The sequence below is a fragment of the Aulonocara stuartgranti genome, assembly GCF_965226115.1.
Source record: "Aulonocara stuartgranti genome assembly, chromosome: 20".
Lineage (NCBI taxonomy): Eukaryota > Metazoa > Chordata > Actinopteri > Cichliformes > Cichlidae > Aulonocara > Aulonocara stuartgranti.
The window spans coordinates 27,999,147-28,023,695 of NC_138956.1; the positions used below are offsets into that span (position 1 = coordinate 27,999,147).

Genomic DNA, 24,549 nt, shown 5'->3' on the forward strand with positions numbered 1-24,549 from the left:
TACTGAGACAAAACATTTTGCTGAGCATGCAATTTATTGAAAACAACATTTAAACTGAAACAGGCTGTTTGACAGGACCACACCTCCAGAAACCCTATAACCCCCCCCCCTCCCCCCCCAAAAAACAAAGCAAAGGTCCAAACATTAACTCAGTAAAGAGCTCTACTGTTATCGATCACTTCAAAAATTCATTGCAGCACGTTTGATCCAAGCAGGACTGTATGTTCTTTGCATGTGTGTATAATCATGTCAAATCCTTCACTGGGCGAGCACCTGGCCACATGTTTGGGCACGTATCCAGCTGAACAAAAGTCTGGGGGGTAAGGTTTGTTTAGCACGATAAGATGAGACTGCAAACAGACTCAAAGCTATAAATGCTGCGTGTTTCTGCTGCAAGCATCAGTCTCACTGGGTCCCCTGAAACCATGCTCCACCTCAGCAGCACGCTCTGTGAGTACAGTCAGCATTTTCTCATTCATGTTGTTTTCTAGCTGAAGAAGATTTCTTCAGTTCATGTATTTAAGGGTAAAGTATCACATGTTTTCATATTTGGCCACATTATAAATTGAGAGTGCTGCTCCTTTGTTTTTCAGTGTTGGCAGCAGCCTGTCTGCTTGTTAGCACAGGTAAGTGTCTGCTAGTCTGATTGTTTCTCAGTGTGCTTAGTTTTAATATGTGAGTTAGACTAATTGCTCCATGTGTGCTTTAAAGGTGCGCAGAGAGTCATCACGTGTGGGAACCACGTCCACCGGCTGAGCTGTGGTAAGACCCAACCACTCATGTTTCTCAGCGCTGCAGTGTTTCTACGTGTTATTGTTATTTATTTATTGGGGACGAATGTCGAACACAGATCACATCATAGACACACAGTGAGGTACGAGAGCAGAAACACTCAGGACCGACTTTAAACCATGAGTACAGAACTCCACATGCTGATATCCAGCAGAAGCTTTACACCATAGTGTCCTATTCCTCCAGTTTTTATTCACATCTCTTCAGCTGCCTTAGAAAAAGTGTCCATACAGAAAGCCACAGTGGTCGTATAGAGCCAGGAGCCACACACGGTGGTACATTACCCCCACACTCTGAGGATAGGCGGGAGAGAATGGACGGGTGGATTTTAAACCCTGTGAAGTGTTTCAGCAAACATACACCGTCATTTACCGCCTGGAAGAACCTCCACACAACATTGCATCAAAACTAAATAAGTGGCACACATGAGTTTAATATAATCACCACTTAGTTAGATTTGGAAAACACGCCCGTTTCTTTAAGGGATCCTTGATTTGGTTCTATGAGTACAGAGTATGTAAGACAGGAATGACATTTGTGTTTGGGAAGCATACAAAGCAGCGAGTGAGCATCTCTGCAGTTTGTGTTTGTGAGTTTGTGAGGCTGACGGCAGCTGCAGACGTCCCTGGTTGGTAAGCTCTGTCGTTGCGTTTGAATACCTGCCTCTGTGATGTCCAACAGAAACTGGAGTGATTCGTGTCCAGGAGTCCATGTATGGACGAAGAGACCGGGACACGTGCAGTGGAGAGAAAGCTGAAGAGGTGGCCATCAATACTGCGTGCTCTCTGGAGGGTGCTGAAGACACCATCAGGACAAGGTATACGTCCCAATAACACACCGGTATTTGTTATCAATGGATGTCACTGCTGCTGATTACCACATATAGATATTTCTAAGTGTTATAGAAGATTACCAAAAAAGGAATTATGTCTGTTCTAACTGTAACTGATGCATGTTATGTTATCTGCCTGCGCATGAAGGAGCGTTAACCCTGACATATGAAACTGTGTATCTAAGTGCTTCCTCTTGAGATCGACACAGAAGGTGGTATTGTGTACATCGCCACATGCATGTGCTTAATAAATGATTGTTGATTGACTGGACCTGCTCTGAGTTTGTTTCTCAGCCCAACATCAAAGAAGTCGGGACAGGTCCTGTAGAATAACAGGGGATGAAATGTGCTGCATGTATAGTGTGAAACTTCAGTGATGTGAGAGATCATGTCTGGAAGACGAGATGCTTTTTGAAAAGTGAATATAAAAGAATCAGAGTGCCTTCTTGCTTTCATGGATAATGATCGTGGAGTAAGAAATGCCAGGTTATCAGAGCCAGTGCAAAGCTGGGACTGCGAGCCTTTCGCCTCAGACAAAACAGACGATTTCACTTTGATGATATTTGTGGGGAATTCCTTTTACCTTACAAGACCCCATAATCACGTAGAACCCAATGAAAGACTGTTCTTCTCAGCGTTGGTGGGATTTCCCATGGTGCTTCACTGCTGACTCTACTTTCTATTATCTGTTCAGCTGTGACGGCAAGAAGGTGTGTGAAGTAACCCCGGCCATCTTTGCAAGCGATCCCTGCAATGACACCTTTAAATACATCCAGACCACCTACACCTGTATACCAGCAAGTGAGTCACGCACCTGCTTTAAACAGTAGGTTCTGAGTGCTCCACCTAATCTGACTGATGTTACTTTGGCAGTTCACCTGATAACCTGCGAGCAGTCTATGGTCGAACTGCAGTGCGGTAAGATCACGTGTGACCCGACAAACTTTGACGTGTCCTGATAACTGCCTCTCCAAGCACCCTTCTTCAGTTTTCAACAGCACGCACTGCTTTCTTTGACAGACCAGGGCCACGTCATCCACGTGTACCATGCTGATTTTGGGCGCCGTGATCCACACATATGCTCCTTCAGACGGGAGGCCTCACACATGGAAAACATCAAGTGTTCAAACCCCACTAGCAAAGTTGCTGAAAGGTACAGCTTTAACATTAATGTGACTTTTTACAACGAGATCTTAAACATGACTATGAAGTCTTTGGTCTTTGGCACTTTCCTCTCGTAGCTAACGACATATATTTCTGAAGCTAGCGGAGCTGAAAGTATGATTTGGGTGAGCTGGGATGTGCAACCATCACTTTGTGTTCACAGCGTTTGCTGTCCCCACACAGCCAGGGGTTATAGCCTGGGTTTGATCAGTGTTATTAATCACCAGTATTTGGATTTACATAATTAGTGTTGTACTTCTTTTGCACATCCACATCATTCATACACATCGTCTAGTATGAGAAAACAACAAACAAATGTGTCTTTAATTTGCATTGTCAGCTGGGGATCTTTACTACCTGCCTTTAAGTGTTTCATCTGCACTGTGCTGCTCTGCATCCACAGGTGTAATGGGAAACGCACCTGTTCTATGAGAGCAAGCAGTGGAATGCTTGGCGACACCTGTCCGCGTATGTACAAATACCTGGAGCTGACCTACAACTGTCTGAGTAAGTAGCTCAAAGGATGAAGAGTATGTGAACGGTTCATGACACAAGGGGAAGGAAAACCAGCAGCAGAGCCAAACAGGTGCTCAGTGATCCACCTGTGATGCCAACAATAACAGGCTGCTTTATTTAGCTTCCATCTTCATGTGAACTGTTACAGTGAACAGCCAACCACGTCTGACTGTGTGTGTTTGATCTGTTGCAGAATCTGTAGGTGCTTGAGAGGATTAAAGATCCTGCAGTAACAGTATCCTTCACTAAATAAAATACATGAAAAACAACAAGTTTCTGTGTGTTTGTGACTCGTCAGTGTTTTCATGTGTCCTCACATCTGTACATAGCTTTCACTCACTGGGCCCACGTCCTCATTTAAGAACGAGAACAAACAGCTTGTAGAACTGGGGGAACGTATAGAGATGAGAACTAGAGGGGGTGTGTTTGGAGGTGTGGTCCCGCTCCTGAAATTCAGATACTTTATCTCCAATTTCTATTCTTACTGATCGCTCAGGTCAGAGGCGACAAGAGGATCAAAGTGAAGACATGAAATGAAAGTGAATCTTTAGTGCAACAACATGACATTTATAAAAATACTAGTTTTTCCTTAGCAGGAGAAATGATTTCTATTTACACGCAAAAAACTAAAATGAATAAAAAAAGTTGACCTTTTTTGAGCTATGACACAAGCAAACTGCTGCTGAGCACTCAATCAAGTTCAAACTACAAAAGAAACAGACGGGAGAAAAAGAGGCGATTCTCACAAAGCAGGTTTGATACAAACTTATCACAGTGTGTCAGCAGCTGGACTGAAAGTCAAAGAGAAGCACAGAGAGCGAGTCTGGGAGATCTGTCTGAGGACCCCAGAGGTGCCACGAGACCCGAGGACCTCAGTCTCAAATAAGACAATCGCTAGAACCCTGAACAGGAGCGGACGTGACAGACCAACAGGAGCTCTGACAGACTCGAGCATGCTGGACAAGCTGGAATACGGGGACGGTTGACTACCATGGCAGTGTTACACAGAAGTCTAAAGGTAATACTACCAGTAATAGCACTAGTACTAGAAGTTGATAATAATTGCCTTGGCCTTTGGTCATTATTTACAGGTATGTAAAAAACAACCCACAAGCAACAAAGTGCTAAAAATTTAAATTAAATGAACAAAATAAATGTATGCAAAGAAAACAAAATCCTAGCAAGGTTTCTGTGAGGGGTCAGCGGCTCCGCCCTTCACCCGTTTGCTTCCTTTTCTTCTGTCTCCTGGTCTTTGTCATATCCACTTTCATTAGAAACCATCAGATTCATGAAAAGAAAATTAGCTGAAATAAGTAAGTGATGAACATTATGTCACGATGAATGCAGAAATACAGACTCACAGCTGAGTTACACAAAGCTGGAGCCTTGTCAGTGGCTTTTCACTGAATAATAAAGAATGTGTGAGTCGGCACCCTGAGGTGCTCCTCATCAGGACCAACAACACTACACATATAACATACAATAAGATTTCCTTCTCTCACTGTTGGCTGGTACGTTTAGGAATATTAGTGAAATACATGAGATTAACAGAACGGAAACACAATCAGATCCATGTAGATTCTACCAAAACTCACAAACACCTGGATCACAGAGTCACCTTTTAAATTTGAATCCATATTTTAACCTTTGAAAAGTCTAAAACAGTCTGTTCTGCTTGTGTTTATCAGTGACATAATCAGTGGACAAAGCGCAAATAAAACATGCTGATCTATAATCTTTGTAAAAAAATCTGAAAAATGATAAAGTGAAACTGATTTGATGGGTGATCTATTAGTTTATTTCTAGTGTCTAAACAACATACTAACATTTTATTTCCTTTCTTTTCCCTTCATGAAATGTAACATGAATGCTGTTTGCAGATGTTTAATAATCAGTTCTTGTCGTCGTCATTCGTCCAGGTTTTACAGCATAAATAATTGATCCATACTGCAGACACCAGGTCCAGGTCTCAGCACCATCTGATAACAGAGCAGCCGTCTCACTGATGAAAAGTGAATCATCAGCTGAGGAGAAATGCTAACTAGCTAACAGCAGGCTAACAGTGTGTGTGCTAACTGCTAATCTACAGTGGGGCAAAAAAGTATTTAGTCAGCCACCGATTGTGCAAGTTCCCCCACTTAAAATGATGACAGAGGTCAGTAATTTGCACCAGAGGTACACTTCAACTATGAGAGACAGAATGTGAAAAAAAAATCCATGAATCCACATGGTAGGATTTGTAAAGAATTTATTCGTAAATCAGGGTGGAAAATAAGTATTTGGTCAATAACAAAAATACAAGTCAATACTTTGTAACATAACCTTTGTTGGCAATAACAGAGGTCAAACGTTTACTATAGGTCTTTACCAGGTTTGCACACACAGTAGCTGGTATTTTGGCCCATTCCTCCATGCAGATCTTCTCGAGAGCAGTGATGTTTTGGGGCTGTCGCCGAGCAACACGGACTTTCAACTCCCGCCACAGATTTTCTATGGGGTTGAGGTCTGGAGACTGGCTAGGCCACTCCAGGACTTTCAAATGCTTCTTACGGAGCCACTCCTTTGTTGCCCGGGCGGTGTGTTTTGGATCATTGTCATGTTGGAAGACCCAGCCTCGTTTCATCTTCAAAGTTCTCACTGATGGAAGGAGGTTTTGGCTCAAAAACCTCACGATACATGGCCCCATTCATTCTGTCCTTAACACGGATCAGTCGTCCTGTCCCCTTGGCAGAAAAACAGCCCCATAGCATGATGTTTCCACCCCCATGCTTCATAGTAGGTATGGTGTTCTTGGGATGCAACTCAGTATTCTTCTTCCTCCAAACACGACGAGTTGAGTTTATACCAAAAAGTTCTACTTTGGTTTCATCTGACCACATGACATTCTCCCAATCCTCTGCTGTATCATCCATGTGCTCTCTGGCAAACTTCAGACGGGCCTGGACATGCACTGGCTTCAGCAGCGGAACACGTCTGGCACTGCGGGATTTGATTCCCTGCCGTTGTAGTGTGTTACTGATGGTGACCTTTGTTACTTTGGTCCCAGCTCTCTGCAGGTCATTCACCAGGTCCCCCCGTGTGGTTCTGGGATCTTTGCTCACCGTTCTCATGATCATTTTGACCCCACGGGATGAGATCTTGCGTGGAGCCCCAGATTGTGGGAGATTATCAGTGGTCTTGTATGTCTTCCATTTTCTGATGATTGCTCCCACAGTTGATTTTTTCACACCAAGCTGCTTGCCTATTGTAGATTCACTCTTCCCAGTCTGGTGCAGGTCTACAATACTTTTCCTGGTGTCCTCCGAAAGCTCTTTGGTCTTGGCCATGGCAGAGTTTGGAGTCTGACTGTTTGAGGCTGTGGACAGGTGTCTTTTATACAGATGATGAGTTCAAACAGGTGCCATTCATACAGGTAACGAGTGGGGGACAGAAAAGCTTCTTACAGAAGACGTTACAGGTCTGTGAGAGCCAGAGATTTTCCTTGTTTGAGGTGACCAAATACTTATTTTCCACCCTGATTTACGAATAAATTCTTTACAAATCGTACCATGTGAATTCATGGATTTTTTTTTCACATTCTGTCTCTCACAGTTGAAGTGTACCTCTGGTGCAAATTACTGACCTCTGTCATCATTTTAAGTGGGGGAACTTGCACAATCGGTGGCTGACTAAATACTTTTTTACCCCACTGTAGCTAACACATTAAGAGTAGGAGGCACAGATTGATGCTGCTGTGTAAAACTATCATATGTGTCCTCCTTCACTATAGCAACACTGACATGCTTGTATTCATGTTCATTTAAGGAGGTGTCACTGGGCACAAGTGGAGAGGCAGGGAAGTCATCCACCTGCCCACTTAACCACAGTCAGCTGATTAATGGATGACTCAGTTTAAACTGGTCAGGCTCATTGGTGGATTTTTAAAGTTTTCATTTTCAAACTCTACTACTAGTCACGTTTATTTATTTCTAATTTGTAATGTTTGTTCCGAAGCCGTCTACCATATATCTGCTTGTCGATGTGCCTGCACAATAAAGACAATACTTATGTTTGTGTGAGATCATGTGTAGAATGTGCTGGAGTGTTTAATTAGAGTAGAAAAGGCCTGTCGTCCATTTAGTGAGAGCTGGTTGCCTTCTCTTCGTGCAGAGCTGCGTTAGATGCCAGGAAACAAGCTTAAAATGCAAATCGTGCCACGTACTACATCTGCATGGCACCATGCTGCAGCTGCGTCCTGTGACCTGTATGGGCTCATTTTGGAAAAACTCATATGGGTCATATTTGAGGGTACGAACAAACCAATGAATCCCTGTTTGAGGACTTTTTGAACCCAGCCTGAATGTTCTCTGATAGCATTTTATTTTGAAATTTCATAGTCAGTAAGTGCTATTAAACAGCATTTTGAATACAACTAAAAATCAAACCTCAATATCTTTTTCACTGAAAATCAACAAAGTCCATCATCCTGTGTCTTACTAATATCACATAATATCATCATCTTTAGATTGAACTCACCAAAGCTTATATTGACTGTTATATCTTATCAGTTTTGTTCATATTTTTTATCTTTATCTTGTTATGTCTGTTTGGTCTCTATCAGGTAATATCTGATTACTGTACTCTATCAGGTAATAATTTGATTTTGTAAAAGCAGTATAGATCTGGATGTGGGCCCAGGGCCAACTGCTCTTTACTTAGCCGTTCAGGCAGTGAATCCTGGTGTCAGACCTCACTAATTATTATTGTTATTAGTAAATTACTGACCCATGCAATTAACTCAGGGTGAACATCTTCATAGTCTGTCTGGAGCTGCAAACTCAGCTTCTCAGTCCTCACAGGTTTGGATTTTCATTTCCATTTTTTCCTGATATTTACGTCTCTGATCACTCTGATGGTATAGGCTGGCAAAACGACCAAAGTTGTTACTTTATCCAAATAATTATGGCGCTAAATGTGAAACAGTGAACTACTTAATAACTCGTGAATCCTCCATCCGCTGCTCGTCGGGGTACCCGGATGTCTCTCTCCTCCGCTGCAGCTCTTCTGGGGGACATCGAGGTGTCCCTAAAATAGCCACGAAACAATCTCCCCAGCGTGTCCTGGGTTTGGCTCAGTGTGCCCTTCTTATCTGGGAGGTGTCAAGGCGGTATCCTTCAGACGGTTACGCGGTCTGCGGGCTCCTCTCGGTGAGCAGGGGCAGTGTCCGTACTTTCAGCCTCTGCAGAAGGACGATCTGTTCTGGTTTTTGATGCACAAACACAACAGCTTCCCCTCTGGGCTCAGCACCGACCATTAAAGCATTACAGCGTCACTTTCCACACTTCATGCATATAACGTTTTTGCCATTAACCACTAGGGGGCGCTAAACACCATATTAACACGACTGGTTATGTCGGGTTTTTTCTGTTTGCCGGTACAGAGGTTGCCCTTACCTGGTGTGTACACGGATCACTACAGGGCCACCGTACGGATCGCGTGATACTGACCACAGTGTTAATGAACGCGTACATTTAATGTGATTGTTTATTTAAATATGTCGTAGGAACAGGCTGTAACGCTGGGAGATGAGAAGAACATATTAGAGTATTAGTTACAGTATTTGAGGATCATTTCTATGAGGAAAAACTGCATAAAAAGAGAACAGTAGTCATGAACCCGACCGCACACTGTCCGTATCCTTTCAGATTATTAGCACGGTGTTTGCCGGGACAGGCGGGAAGCCCCGGTAGGTGAACAGGTGAATTTAGATTACGGTAACCATAGTGAACCGGAAGAAAGCCCGTCAAGTGTGACCACACTCCGAGCTCGACCGATGACAGGTGAAGAGTTTTCCGTTTCAGAATAAGAGCGCTTCTTTAAACCTTGCGCATTAGCTTTTATTCTGAAAGCTGGGGCCGGAAACACCGCCGTTATTCACGGGACGTGACAGACTTCCCCAAAGTCCCCGATGTTACCTTAACGACAGAAAGTTTGAAGCGGCTCCGCTCGGGTTAGTTTTCAGCGCACTGGGCGTACAGGGTCCTCTGTCATCTGCGAGTGGAAACCACTTTCTATCCACGTATCACACAGCGAGCGTGGGCCTGTTCACGTAGACACGGGGGAGCTGAACTGTACGATGCATATGCTAGCGTCAAACGGATCCATAATGGACCTGAACTCGGAGTTTGTGAAGATTAAAGCGCACTACTGCGGGTAAGTAACTCTCCGTGAGTAAGTAGGAAACACCTGTGGAATGGACACGCAGCCTGGGCTTCTTGGAGCTCGTGAGTCAGAGAGGCTTTAGTACCTGTGGCACCTGTGTTTAACCCACTGTGTGCGTGAAAAATGACATCAGAGGAAGCTTCGAGAATATTTTTCACCCTCACATAAAGTCAGCGTTTGTGTTGATGATGGGCACATGTGGAGGTGCAGTGGAAGTGGGCCGCTGCTGGTTAGAGGTAGGTTTCCTGCAGTCATCTGTGGAATCACCTCATCACGCAGGAACAGTGTTTGTATGAACGAGGCAAGTTTATTATCGTGGAAGCAGAAAAAACAGTCCGTGTACTATCACCATGACAGAACACGCAGATTACACGCCATGTGTATGTCACATATGATATCGAGTCCACAGTGAAAATCTCACGTATATCTGATGAAGCCTGAGTGTAACCTAATACTGACACACGTGTGTGGGACAGACTGGACTGGAGGTGTGACGTCCCGTCACGGAGGGCTCCAAAACCAAAAACTCAAAAGCTTTGCAGGATCTTTAGGTTGAACCAATTACATCTCCAGGAGGAGTTTGTTAGAGCACACGGCCTGAAAATGCCCCAATTGCTGCCAAAATGACACAAATAAATAAGTAAATAAAAATACATTTTATTTGAGGGTGCCTTAGATTAAAAACAAAAAACAAAACATCAAATAAAAACAAAGATTTGACAGTGAGTAAGATCTGTACTAAAGTAAACCAGTTTAAACAAGTAGGTTTGGAGCTGTGACTTAAATGAGGGAATCTATATTTCTAATGAGCGGAGGAAGTGAGTCCAGAGCCCAGCGACTGAAGCTCTGCTCCCACAGTGGGCAGACGAGCAGAAGGAACAAGATGAGTGAAAGCTCTGACAGAGCAGGAAACAGTGGAGATATGAAGCAGATCACACAGATAAGGAGGCCAAGGTTATGGATGCACTTTAATGTGAGGACTAAGATTTTACACTTTACCCTGGCTCCTATGGGCAACCTGTTGAACAGTTAGGGTGATATGGTCTCATTTATACTGACTGTAGTACTGGAGCTGTAATAATGCGCTATAATGGTTGCTGGCACATAGATGTGTCACCATCACACCTGCTCCATGCTTCACGGTGGGAACCGTGCATGCAGAGACCCTCCGTTCACCTTTTGGAACCCAAGATCTCAGATGTGGACCCATCAGACCAAAGCCCAGATGTCCACTGGTCTAATGTCCACTCCTCGTGTTTCTTGGCCCAAACAAATCTTTGCTCCTTGTTGCTTTTCCTGAGTCGTGGTTTCTCAGCAGCTCTTTGACCATAAAGGCCTGATTCACACAGTCTGCTCTGAACATGTAGAGATGAGTCTGCTACTGGAGCTCTGTGTGGCTCTAATCTGAGCTGCTGTTAATCTGTGATTTCTGAGGCTGGTCATGTCTATATGCTCAGCAGCAGAGGTGACTGCTGGTCTTCCTTTGCTGGGGCGCTCAGTGTCATTGTAGCGCTTGATGTCTTTGCGACTGCACTTGGGGAAACATTCACAGTGTGATCAGTTTTCCAAACTACTTTTGTGTAAATGTGGAAAACAACACGTGCTGCTGGTGACCTCGTGAGAGCGAGGAGCAAACACACTGCCATCTTTGCATTACAGAATCCACTCACAGATTTAGGTTTATTATTCTTCGGGCGCTGTTTCGGCTTCTTGTGCCTCCATCCAAACTGTGTTTAGGTGGAGCAGTCTCATACCAGAGACTTAGCAGTCTGCTATGTATTACGTCTTTCTCTTCAATCCTTGTTTATGTGTTCGTTAGCAAAGGCAGTGTTTGTGCTACACATTCATAATAATGTGATGGTCAAACATTAAGATATGAACAACTAAAGTACAAAACTGTCCATCATGACAGCCCAGTGTCCAGACTTCGTTCTGTTTGACACTTTTTGAAAGATGTTTGGACGAAGCAGACGATACTCTGCTATGTGTGGTTCTGTTTTGTGTACCTATTACCTAATTACTTTGGTGTAACATGAGTATCAATAAAGACTTGTGAAAGTACAGCTAAAAGTCCAAAATGTATGCCTTCCTTCATATTTTCCAAAGCGGCCCAGATTGTTGACTGTGCCGGGTTGACTCCCGGCTGTTACACGCTCAGTGTACGACTTTACATTCCCAGGTACAGAATCCTGCCCCACACCTTACAACAAAGACACACTCAGAGTTTAGTTTCATTTCCTACAACACTTGGATTTTCTGATTGGTTAGTTTTAGTTTATTGCACATACCAATGCTGTTTATTTAAAACACAGCTGTGTACAACATATGTTCAGTTTGTGACGGAAAAAAATATTTACATCAAAATGAAACAACATCTTCACTCAAGAGTAAAAAAGTGCAATCTAAAAGTTAAAACATGAGAATCAGCATCGTAACGGTCGACGGTTAAAGCTAGCATGACAGCTACATGGCACTGGCCTGTGTCCTTAGTTTGTGGTTCAAGATGAGACGCAGATATGGGCAGCACGGCGGTTAGCACTGTTGCCTCACAGCAACATCAGGCCGGGGTCTTTCTGTGGAGTTTGCTCTCCGTGTGTTTGCGTGGGTTCTACTCCGGCTTCCTCCCACAGTCCAAACTCATGCAGTCAGTGGGGTTAGTCGGTGACACTAAATTGCCCACAGGTGTGAATGGTTGTGTGTGTCTGTGTTTTAGCCCTGTGACAAACTGGCAACCTGTCCGGGTGTACCCCGCCTCTCTCCCCATGACAACTGGGATAGGCTCCACCCCCCGCGATCCTGAAGAGAATGGATGATGATGACTATATCACACTGTCCTTAGTTTGTGTTTGAAGATGAGACACAGCAAGTATTTATCCCATTAATCTGCTTGTATACTGCTGTTTCACTGAGTGAATGAGTGCTGGAATAACACAGTGTGCCGAGCGTATGCACCGGTGTGGTTCTGCACACGGTGCAGCCTGGTGTCTTCTGCCACAGTGTGCTCCTGTGAAACCAGCGTGGCGGGCTGCCTCTGCACCGTCACAGCGTCTGTGTGATGAACGCCACAAACATCAGTGATGACTGTTTTGTAGACTAGAAGTTTCTGCTGCTCACAGATTTATTGTGTGCCAGGCTCTCTGAGTCTGAACCTGAGACACAGACACGCGTGTGGGGCAGGAGTCACCATAGCGACCAGTCGTCACACCTGTTTGCTGATGGCGCTGTCTCTGTTCAAAACTCATCACGTCTTTTCTTCTGATTCCCCGGTCGAGCCTACTGTCTTCTGACCTCTGACCCCGCAGTAGATGATTTGATGTTTTAATCTAGTTATCCCCCTTACAGGGGCATTGTGCTTAAATATGGATGTGATGAGTATTCTTCTGTTCTGTTGTAAGAGGAGATCCCGACCGAGTGACTAAACCATCACATGTTTCCTCTTAATGTCAGCACTGTTGTTGTTGTTGTCTCCAAACTCTGGCTCAGAAACGCTGCTCAGCTCTCGCTGTGTTAAAACCCTTCCACATATTTTTGGAGGCCTGTGTGTAAAGGAGCCAGTGGTGATGTCACCAGTGTGGTTCAGGTTAATCCTACCAGTATAATCTTTAATCACAACGCTCTGAAATGATTTTCCATGTTGAGTTCAGACAGTCAGCCTTTCTCTGTGTTCAGCTTCCTGCCTGATCTACCTGCTGCACAGCAGACGGTTCAGGCCCAGCTTCACTCTGTGTTGGTGATAACCAGCACCAAAGAGCTGCTTCTGCAGCAACCCGTCTGAGCACGTTTGTTGCTACAGATGCATTTACCCAGACTCATTCTGCCAACGTTTGGGGCGGCGTGGGAGTGGAGTGGGTTTTTCCAGCACGAGTGGGAGTCAGGTGTGTAGCATCCACATACAGTCTTTGCAGTCTTTCGTGTTGTGCGCTACGTGTGAGACAGGCCAACTGGAAGATACCTTAATCTGATTTGTCCCAAATCGTTTTAAGTGTGTGTGTGTGTGTTTTAATCACTGAAGTGTGTCTTAAGCCGGAGCTGTTCTGTAAATATTGATATCAGGGGACAAACCAGTCCAGTGTTTCCCACTTCTTTTATCTGTAAGGCAACAATTCAATGTTTACCTGACTCTTTGAAATGAATCGTCCTAATTAAATATATATTCTTTTTGCTAATAACATTCCCTCTGCAGCATGCATAACTTTATGCAAATGATGTGAATGACATTCATTCAAGTAAGTCAGTGATAGTAAACAATAGCAAACAATATGAATAAGTAGGATGAGTGGAGGCTGTCAGCATCATGTCTGAGATGACTTACAGCTGCTGACAGATGTGCCGACCCTGCAGGGATCTGACTAAAACCTGGATTTATTTGAGTGGTATAACAACTTGTGTTGGTCTTTATGGAGTTTCCCCAAAAAGGTTCAAAGTAGAGAAAGTTTCTGTGAAAACTAAAGTCAGTAATGCAGCGTGTGATTGACCCAGCACACAATCACTGAGGTGTGTGAAGTGTTCTCATCAGTGGGGTCAAAGATCACGGTGCTGCATGTTTATGCTCTGATACATGACCAATCCCTGAGAGCATTCTTCAGTATGTTCACACAGTGCAAGGGTCAGCATTCAGCTAACCTTTAGTTACAGACTGAGAGAGTTTAATGCACATTTGGCTTCAGCTGTTTGAGTTTATTACAACAGCAGAGCAGGAAGGGTTTCACAGGAATACTGCAGACCAGAGTTCATGCTGCTCACATCTCCTCCTGTTCTGGAGACATTTTATATCATAAAAAACAACTTTTACTTATCGAGTGGAATTACTTAGCTACTTACTTATTAATGAGTTAATAACATTGTTATAGCAGTGTTTGCATTAATGCATAAAGAGTGAAGAGTGTAGTGGTAGAGACAGGAGCTGCTGCTGAGTGGGAAACAGCACAACAGTCAGTGTAAACAGCTCCCACTGAAAGCTCAGTGCTGCTCCTGCTGCAGGTGAATAAAACAATGAAACATTATGTAATTCACACAGCAAATTACCACACATTTTACTACTACTACTCCCAATAACAGTATTGTATTTTGTATTGTATTGTATTGTATCTTTATTTGTTTCAGACATATAAAACAAAAAACAATATATATACACTACATATATTTTCATTTACAGATACGAATATATATGTAGATATACACACACACACACGTATGTGTTCAGATAAACAAAAAATATATAATGAAATAAAACAAAATCGTCTGACATAATGTAACAATGTTTGGTCTGAAAAGGATTATCAGTAAAGGATTAACAGTAATATTAATAACTCTACCAATATCATGTGTAATGGAAGGCAGTGCTAGAGGTTATATTTGAGTAAACGTTCCTTTCAGTTGAGTATATGTGTACCATGGGGAAACCTTAATCTCATCCTGCAACAACAGAAGTAATGTAATCGTAACTTCATAATGAAATGATTACAGCAGCAGGTCATGATGGAAGCTGTACAGATGTGGGTAAATACAGATGTGTAACACAGCACTCACTGGTCCTGGATCATGAACAACAAAAAGAGAAACACTTTGTTTGAGGTGCTCTCTCTGTGGGCTCCACCTGTCAGTGATTTTTAATGTATTTAAAGTTAAATGTTCTGCCTCACAGTTCCCACTGCTCTGCCTCCGTCTGTAGCTCTTGCTGATGATGTGCTGCCTCTCAGGATTTCACTCCTGGCTGCTTTGAATCCACATTAGTTGAATTAAAATATGTAATAATTTCAGATTTTCTGGTAAAAAGAGAGATGCACTGTAAACTGTTCAGTGTGATGTTGGATGACAGTAATGCATTCACACCCAAAACTGTGGCACCGTTTAAATGACATTAAACACATTTTAATGAGAGCTGTTTAAAGCCAAAGAGCTTCTGGGTAAATATGAGCTAGCATGATAAACAAAGCGCGGTGTGTATGTGTGATGTAATTCCACGCTGACCTGTGTGTCGGCCGGCTGCGTGGAGCAATGCCTGCTGGGAAGCAAGCTGTCTGTGCCCCACCTCGTCAGAGTCCAACAATCACTGACCACAAACTGTTGTGCACACACACCCAGAAACCTGCCCGACACACTGCCTGGGAGCTGTCAGTGCAGCACCTGCTCACGCAGCTCTAACACACAGCTGACTAACTCAAGGTTTATTCTAACAGTGTGGCATGTGCAGGCTGCAGACTTTGCTCCAATCAGCAGCACAGCACTGAGGCCGATGTTGACACTCAATATACGCACCCTTATTTAATGCTGACAGCTGATAAGGGCTGTGAGGTCAGTGCTGATATGAAATCAGTGCTTTCTTTTTCAGGCCGACAGATTCAGCCATGCTTATTGGCTCGTACATGTCATCCATCGTTCTGTGGATTTATACAACCTTAGCACAGAAAGAAAGGACCTGTTGGGTTGAATATTTCCTTTTTGTTAATCTTGGCATTGGCAGAGAACATTTGGCAAGTTTTCTGTGGGCACAATCCACCTGCTCCATTCTGCTGCTCAACATTTCCCTACAAGCAGATCCATTTAACAGGGAGCTCCACTCCACTGGTGTACGATTTCTGCCAAGAAGCAGTGTTACAGCAAGAAATCATCAACCAGACACAAAGTGTTTGGGCTCAAGTAAAAACTGCCTGGAATAAGGAGGTGGTCCAGATCAAGGCAGCACTTTATTTAATGCCTAAAGGTAACAGATATTGTTCAGTACAGTCTGAAAACAGTTAAGAAAGAGAAACTTGGTGCTTATCTTTCTCGGCTGTGAGTGGATTGAGTGGGTGGTTCAGTTCACACCTGTAACACTTAGTGTGATTGTGTCAGTTGGTGCACCGTTAAGACAGACCTGAGCCCACAGTCCTGGGCCCACAGTGGATCATTAACTCCGCTGCAGAGGCCAGCCAACATCTTTCTCTCTGTCAGACTTGTCCCAGTGTAAATACCCTAAAACATTTAAGTTTAAATTTAAATACTGTATAAAACACTACATTTTCACTAATATTTGTGGGTGTTTAATTGTTTCTTTCTTTTGTACTACTTGAACACTAAAGCGGCCCTCCAATGAGACGACAGCTCCAGCCCCTGCTTTAAAGGATAACAGCTGATTCGGCCAAAGAGGAATGTCTGCAGAGGCGACAGAGCGACTGGGTCCTGACGTCTTTGTGTTTGTGTGCTTTCAGGGACATTTTAATCACAGACTTGGCTGCAACAGTAACCTTTGTGGAACTGTGTGAGGAGGTGAAAACCATGTGCAGTGTTGCCAGCCAGCAGCCCATCACACTCAAATGGATCGATGATGAAGGTGGGTGTGCCTCACAGTCAGTGTTGGGAAGGTTACTTTTAAAATGTATTCCATTACAGAATACAGAATACATGCCCCAAAATGTATTCTGTAACGTATTCCGTTACGTTACTCAATGACAGTAACGTATTCTGAATACTTTGGATTACTTAATATATTGTGGCGAGTTCAGACAAGGAGGAGACGGAGGTATCGTTTGGTCTTGCTTCCCGTGAGCTAGCCAGGGAGCACAGCCGTTTATTACATTTGCAGAAGAACACACTGCCACTAGCTAACTGCTCAGCGCGGCAACCACAACACACATAGGGCGCCCTCTGACCCCGGAAGGACACACCGTCGCAGCGAGAGGGCGTCACCCGTCACCATGGCAACATACACAAAACATAACTGTACAAGCAGAACCCCGAACAGCCCTGACCCGCTACAATATTATCATGCTTTTTACAACAACGTGAATGTACTATTGCTGTGTGATTTATTACTATTACTGAAGGTCCGCGACTCCGAACTGTAGTAAAGGGACCTCTGACTAATGCTGGGCTCACACTGTGCGATTTTTGGCCCATTTTGAGCCGATTTTTGAGTCGTGCGATCGTTTTGGCGATCGGCCCGATTTTGGCCTTCATCGTGCGTCGTGCATCGTGTAGTATACGTGGGGTAACGAGAAGCGATTGACACCTCACGACCAGCTCCCGATCATCAATCGCTTGGTCGTGAGGGTGTCACCGCAGTTTGCCACACTGCGCACGCGCAAACACAAATGTCAGCGAAAAAGACGGCGTAGCACGGCAGTGCAGCGTGTGATCTGGACACAAGCGATGGAGGCACAACCTGTAGAACCATCCGAGCCCTTTCGATGTGGCCTCACAAAATTATCACGACCACAACAACCGTGAAAATAGTTGGATCGACACTGCTGCTCAATCACAGCTGCCTGACCAATGTTTTTCATTAGCAATTTAGCAAAGTTGATGGTGGTGGTGTGTCTGTGTGAGTGAAAGACGGAGAGGGAGAGCGAGCGACAGAATTTCTGTTATAACCTTCATTTTTATGGACGCACAGTGTGAGCACTCAGGTCGCATCAGAGCATCGGGCCGTATAGTGTGAGACCCTGCATCGTGACCTATGAACTTCTAACCCCTGCGAGTCAATCGTACAGTTTGAGCAGGAGCTGAATCGCGCGACTGAAAAAATCGCACAGTGTAAGCCCAGCATAATACGGCGGGGTCCCTGTCGGCTGGTAGCCGAAAAATAGCTCTACTTTGTTGTGTGGGTCAACTTTTCTTGCGACAGACAGAGAGAGGCGTTGAAAGGCTGCTCCAACGGAACTTGTTGTTTTCGGAGGAAAACACGAACACAGTGTACAGTCGAGTCTTAATAGCTTACTTACAACTGGGCTCGTCAGGCACTCTTCTTGGCTGAAGTGGTTATTATTATATTTACATGCTTCCAGCTCCCGTTTTTCCTCGATGACTGCTCGTACCTTTCCACTCCCCTTTTTCTCCCTCCTAGCGCTCACAGACACATAACGTGTATGGCAGTCCATTCTCCCAGCAGCACGGACTACACTGAACATGATGCTACATTCTTTAGAGCTATGCTTGTAGCATTCTGCCTGTTAGCTTAGCACAACAACAACAACAACGAAAAGGCGCTCTCTCACCCAGGAAACACACAGTCGCAGAGAGAGCGTCGCCCTGTAACCATGGCAACCGTAACGCTGCCGCCTGGAACAAAAGAACGTAGCTGTCAAACAAAACCCAAACAGTCCTGACCCGCGACAAAATGAAACAGGAAAGTACCCCAGTGTATTCCATTTATTTCAACAAAGTAACTGTATTCTGAATACCACCTTTTTAAACGGTAACTGTAACGGAATACAGTTACTCATATTTTGTATTCTAAATACGTAACGGCGGTACATGTATTCCGTTACTCCCCAACACTGCTCACAGTCACAGGTCCTCAGCCTTGTCATTGTTTCTGCACAGGCTTCCTGTCAGGTTTCACTTTACTTTTGGTTTCATGGCTGTAGGAGATGAGACCCCACCTATATTTTCAAACTACTCCACCTCTATTTTCCAAGCCAGATTCTTAGACTTCCTGTGAAAACTATAGGGAATTGTACATTCCTGTCCTTAGCTCTAAAATTCTGGAACAACCTCCCAGCCTCTCTTCACAGCCTTGACTCTGAGGCGTCTGTTAACATTCCCCACCTGACACATGTTTAGCCTGCATTGTTGCCATTCACTTTGCCTGGTCTCCTGGTCAGTTTTGGCTTTGTGGGCGTCTCCTGTAAAAAATACAAGCTGCTTATCAATCAAAACCAACTGATAAACAGACGAGTATTAATGATTCCAGTGCACAGTTTCATATTTTTGAAAAATACCCTGCACCCAGCCGGTTTGTCTGATAAGTGTCCCATGTAGCAGGGTACCCTCACAGCAGAGACTCTCTGGGTTGTGTGTGTGTCACATCAGAGTGTGGTGTGGCACTTGTTGCACTGAGAGCAGCATTTGTATGTGAAAAACACAATCAGTGATGAATGTCACGTAACAGAGAATAAAGCGGTGCAGGGCGAAGCATGTCTGTGCTGTGTTAGCTTAGACAGTGAAGTGTCCTATAAGAATGTCTCTGTTTATTGTAGAGAGAGACAGAGAAGGTCAGCTATTTCAATACCCTCCATTAAAGCACCATGGTTGGCAAAATGTACATGAAAACTGTTCCTGTGATAGGTGGAAACATTAAACTTGTGTCACCACTTGAGGCAAAAACACACCATCCAGTGCAAATAGGCTTTGAGACACAGCAGGTTCACTTTGATGATGTGACAGTATCCTGCAGCTCCTGGACAGTACCCGAGTTGTTGTTGGTAGTATTAAGTAGTTATGTTATGCTAGCATAAATGTCACACACCATGCGAAAGGCTGTCCAAAGACGCAGACTGACAATGCAGACTGTGCACAGAAGCGACACAGTGAGGAGCAAGTGGACTTTCTACAAGTTCCTGTGTTATCGTAACTTCACTGTCTGCACATTTCCCTCAAAGCTGTGTCAGGAAAATGGATCCAACATTTGTCACACAGTTTATGATGAATAAACCAAATAAATGTTGTTATTTTGTTTCAAGTCCACTAAGCCTCGACTACAATGGAAATACTCACAGTCACAGTGACTGATCATTAGCATTGTTACCAAACACACCACAGTAATTCAAAGAGATGCTGTCTAATATTGTCAAGATAAAAAAGTGATAGAAACAAAGACCTGTGACTTTTGTTTTTCCATGTTTGTCCTTGGAAATGAGACTTTATTTTTCTCCTTAATGTTCTGCACACAGCACATCCCATAATAACAAAGAAAATGTATCACAAATAAAAACACATCATGTACATGGATAGTCACAGTGTTTGCTTTGGAGCACCTCTGGCAGCACTTACAGTCTGAGGACTGGGTATGGCACTGTAAGCCTGGCTGTTTCCCGTCCTTTGTCCTCTCAGACTCCATCACGGGGGACGGGCAGCATTGGTGCCATCTTCACATCGAGTCTGGGCTCTGGCTGGGCAACATCACAATGTGGCTCCAGAGCCACATTGTGATGTTGCTGAACCTTTGTCCAAGGCCCGAGTGCTTTGGTTATCATGAAGGATGTGTGTGCACTGCTGCATTCATTTATTCTTTCTCTCGGCCGCTCGAACAAAAAAGCCTGATTGACAGAGCTCCAGAGAGGAGAAGCTTCTCTGCAGCACTCCACCAGAGTGACCGTCGGGGTTTTAGTCCGCTCCTTGAGTAAGGTTTTCTACTCAGATCACTCAGATGGGTGGGGTGGCCTGGGAACAGTCCTTTGTTGTTACAAAGTTGTTGCCTTTGTGGATATTGGCTGCACAAATGTTTCTTTTGCTTGATATAACTCAGAGGTGTAGAGACAGGTCCTGGCACATCGTGCTAGATGGTTGAATATGGGGACAAGCAGAGTTAACCACTGGACTCCAGTCAAGTTGTAGAAGCTCTTCACAGATGAGACAGGATGTAACAACCTGTCAGTATGTCTAAAATGAACATGCTTTAATATAACTGTAATATTTTTGTTTTTCATTTTTAATCATTTGTAAAATAAGTTTGTAAGAATTTCAAGCGAGTTTTTAAAAAATTTTTTTTATTGTCATCATTATGGGATATGTTGAATGTTGAGGTGAAAAATGAATTGAATCCACTTTGGAATATGGCTGTAGCATTAAAAATGTGAAGAAGTGAAGCGCTTTCAGTACTGTGCAGATCTTTGGCCACTATAGGAACAGGGCTGCACCCTTTGAGTAATTTGAATAACGTGATTATAAAAACACGCTCTGTAGCGCTCAGCTGTCACCATGTTGACGTGTGTTTCACCCACATTTGTGACTCAACATAGACTTGCAGGTTTTTCAACCAAAACACTGATCACACAACAGCAGCAGTGATGATGATGATGTAGTTTAACATGGAGTCCAGCTACACACAGCGAAGAGCAAAGAGGCGGAGGATGTTGTTATTGTGTTGTTATATTTTCTAAAATGGAAACCTATGAAGGATCTGTGGGATTTTTCTCTTTTGAATATGTATTATTGCTCAGTAATAAAAGTATTGTATCCGATTACTTAGGTTAGATGAAACTTTATTAATCCTTCAGGTGGGTTCCTCTGGGAAATTCAGTTTACTTGATAAATTAAGGATAGATTACTCTATTACATATTACTATTACTCTAATCGATGGTTGCAGCCCCAGTCAAAAGTAAAAACTCCTGAGAACTTAAACTGAATTGGACTGTTAAACCTCGAACAGTCTGTAGTCCTGATCAGAAGACTATATTGATAAGATTGCATGCATGTGTTTGTCTGTGTAGGGGACCCGTGCACCATCTCCTCTCAGATGGAGCTAGAGGAGGCGCTACGGATTTACAGTCGAACCAAAAGGTCTGGATTACTGTTGCATGGTGAGTTTGGGAAAACTTTTCATTAAAGAGGATCTGCATGCATATTTCCAGGAGTAAACTACCGGTCAAAGGTTTACAACACCCCAATTTTTCCAGTTATTTATTGCAATTCAAGTCGTTCAAGTTCAGTGAATAGTTTAAAATGGTACAAAGGGTGAACTGCCAGAGGTTAAAAACAAAGGTAAGGTTACCCACAACTGAAAAATCACGTACATCTTAGAACAAAAAGGCCTTTTTCATGGGTTAACAATTTAATCTGTTCTGCAGCAATGGAGGTTGATCAAGCCTTGAAAGCTGGAGCTACTAATTCCTACAGCTGTTCCAACTTTCCTGGATTACTCCCCCCCCTCCCCCCCTCCCCCTCTGTCTGCATTAAAGCAGTGTTGCAACACACTGTGGTACCATACGCTCGTCAGCATCCGTTGAACAGTGTTGTACTGCAGAAAGTAGTGTGATGGTACAAGAATGGGGAGAAAAAGGTGATTAACAATGGAAGAGAGACAGACCATCATAACACGTATAAATGTCGGTCTGTCCTACAGAGAAACTGCAAAGAAAGTCAAGGTGTCAGTGAGTCCAGTTTCCTTCAACATCCAAAGGCTCAGAAACAAACTGTGACAGGAAGAGGTCTGCAGACCCAAAGACACGACTGAATCAGAGGACAAGTTTCTGAGAGTTAACAGCTGTGTGATGGGCAGCTCACAGGACAACAGCTTCAAGCAGCTTTACAGTGGTCGTAGTAAGAAAGTCTCAGTTTTGGCTGGGCCGTGAAACACCACCATTGGACTGCTGAAGACTGGAAGAAGGTATTATGGACTGATGGATCAACATTTGAAATCTTGTGTTCATCACACAGGATCTTTGTGGTCGAGTAGGTAAAGGATGGTTCCACAGTGTGTGGTATCAACCGTCAAACATGGAGGAGGAAGTGTGATGGTCTGGGGCTGTTTGCTGGATCCAGGGTCGGTGACTTGTACAGAGTGAGAGGCTCCCTGAACCAAAACACGTACCACAGCATTGTGCAGCACCATGCAGGACCCTCTGGTATGAGCCTAGTTGGTCAAGGCTTCATCCTACAGCAACATAAAGACCCAAAACATAGATCCAAGCTGTGCCAGAACTACCTCAGGAACAAAGAACAAGGTGATGAGCTTGAAAACATGGAGTCCAGCACAGTCTCCAGACTTAAACCCCATCGAGCTGGTTTGAACTGGACAGAAGAGTGAAAGCAAAGCAACCTACAAGGTCCACGTTTATGGGAACTTCTGCTACAGATATGGGAGAATATTTGATTTCTATTGTAGAAAGAAGCCACGACTGTCTTCAGCTGTTATATCTGCCAAAGAAGGCTACTCTGATGGGTTAAAGGTTAGAATACACTTTGGTCTATAAACTGATTCCATGATTTCTTTTTTAACTCCAATTACTTATTTGTGCTATGCTTTCATTTCAGAGTTCAATGAGACAATAAACTGCATCACTTTCAATAAAAAACTGGAAAATTTTGGGTTTTCTTAAACTTTTGAGCGGTAGTGTGTATTTTTAAGTGGTTGGATATTTTATATATTTACTAATTACCATGATTTTTAAAATGATAATTATAGTATCTTCTTTTTGCTTTCACGAGTTAATGTGAGTTAATGTTTCTATGGTTTGTTCTGGTAGGAGGTGCTTAAGCATGGTGTTGGTCCAATGCTGGACTGCTGGCTAGTCACCATTAGCCATGGAGTTAGCCCCGAGTTTTATTTCAGCCGAGTTCCTGTAGGGTCTATAAAACAGCTTGAACTTTGTTTGTTCCTGTTTCTTCTAACACATGCATCATACTTAAGTATTCAGGTCTCAGGCCTCTGAGTTAAGACTGACTGAAATAACATTGCCAGTGTAAGCTTACCTGTCCATACTGTAAATACTGATATCAGATAAGATTACTTAAATTTAATGCATGCCACACTGCTTTTTTAAAAACTGTATTAACGGGGTGGCTGTAGCTCAGAAGGTAGAGTCGACACCCGGCTGCCAAAAACCCTTGGGCAAGATTCAAACCCCAAGTGTCTGCATCCAAAGGAGTGTGAATGTTAGAAAAGGTATGAGTGGGTGAACCTGTTGTATAAAAGCCTGCGCTCAGAGCTCAGCAGGAAGCACTGTGTATGAACCCGTCCACTCTGGGTGGAAACCATCTCACTCAGGAGGAATGCTGTTTGACTCTATAGGTGTGTGTGAAAACAGACAAGTTCTGCTCGTTGACCTTTCACACGGTCTTTTCTTCAAATAGAAGTAATGACATTTTTGGTTCCATTGACAAAACAAACTGTGCTGCTTGGTATGAGGACAACAACAAATGTCTGCTTTCCTTTCCTGTTTTTCCAGTATTCCCCAGTATTCCAGAGCAGCCGGGAATGCTCTGCCCCGGAGAAGACAGTGAGTAAACCTGCTCTGCTTTCATTCTGTGAGATCAAGTGAGAGTGGATGTCCTTGGACACGTATGTGTCCACGTGACACAGATATCCAGTAGGATTGTCAGCGTTAACGTGTCATCACAATTCAAATGTGTAGCACATGTAACCCGTCTGGAGCGCAGAGTGACTCAAAATCCCTGCAATGACTCTGTCAACACATTTCAGGCAGTCTGGCCGAAGTTTGTCCGTGCTGCGCTGCAGATGGGTTAAAGATTCGAATCACGTTAATCCTGATGCTGCGTTAACATATTAACGCTGACAGCTCTAATATCCACGTGTTCATTTTCTTTGTTTCCACAGCTGATG

At 43.7% G+C, this 24,549-nt stretch overlaps 2 protein-coding genes across 6 annotated transcripts in view; both read left to right on the forward strand.

The window, feature by feature from the left end:
* The first annotated feature begins 255 nt into the window (after positions 1-255).
* LOC309696358 (L-rhamnose-binding lectin SML-like) lies at positions 256-3,576 on the forward strand. The gene is made up of 9 exons (XM_082517537.1): positions 256-450; positions 594-626; positions 712-762; positions 1,474-1,609; positions 2,319-2,425; positions 2,498-2,542; positions 2,645-2,777; positions 3,192-3,295; positions 3,498-3,576. Exons 1-9 carry the CDS (start codon positions 375-377, stop codon positions 3,512-3,514), a joined length of 702 nt encoding a protein of 233 aa, XP_082373663.1. The 5' UTR covers positions 256-374; the 3' UTR covers positions 3,515-3,576.
* A 5,458-nt stretch (positions 3,577-9,034) lies between these two features.
* Positions 9,035-24,549, forward strand: part of prkcz (protein kinase C, zeta) — a 101,008-nt gene continuing 85,493 nt past the window's right edge. For 2 of the 5 annotated variants that reach the window (XR_014273707.1, XM_082518496.1), the window contains exons 1-4: positions 9,039-9,496; positions 16,696-16,817; positions 21,698-21,787; positions 24,155-24,205. Coding sequence is in view for 4 of the 5 variants with exons in the window: in XM_082518496.1 (XP_082374622.1) it covers positions 9,420-9,496; positions 16,696-16,817; positions 21,698-21,787; positions 24,155-24,205 (340 nt within the window). In the remaining variant the exon portion in view is untranslated. Of the gene's footprint in view, positions 9,497-16,695; positions 16,818-21,697; positions 21,788-24,154; positions 24,206-24,549 lie in introns of all 5 variants that reach the window. The other 3 variants (XM_082518490.1, XM_082518492.1, XM_082518491.1) reach the window with 3 other exon arrangements.

Excerpts from the sequence above, each read along its gene's own strand:
- LOC309696358 (XM_082517537.1), top strand. The coding sequence starts at position 375 with ATGCTGCGTGTTTCTGCTGCAAGCATCAGTCTCACTGGGTCCCCTGAA. Across the intron at positions 2,426-2,497 it reads CTACACCTGTATACCAGCAA|TTCACCTGATAACCTGCGAG; the intron begins GTGAGTCACGCA and ends TTACTTTGGCAG. Across the intron at positions 2,543-2,644 it reads TATGGTCGAACTGCAGTGCG|ACCAGGGCCACGTCATCCAC; the intron begins GTAAGATCACGT and ends TTTCTTTGACAG.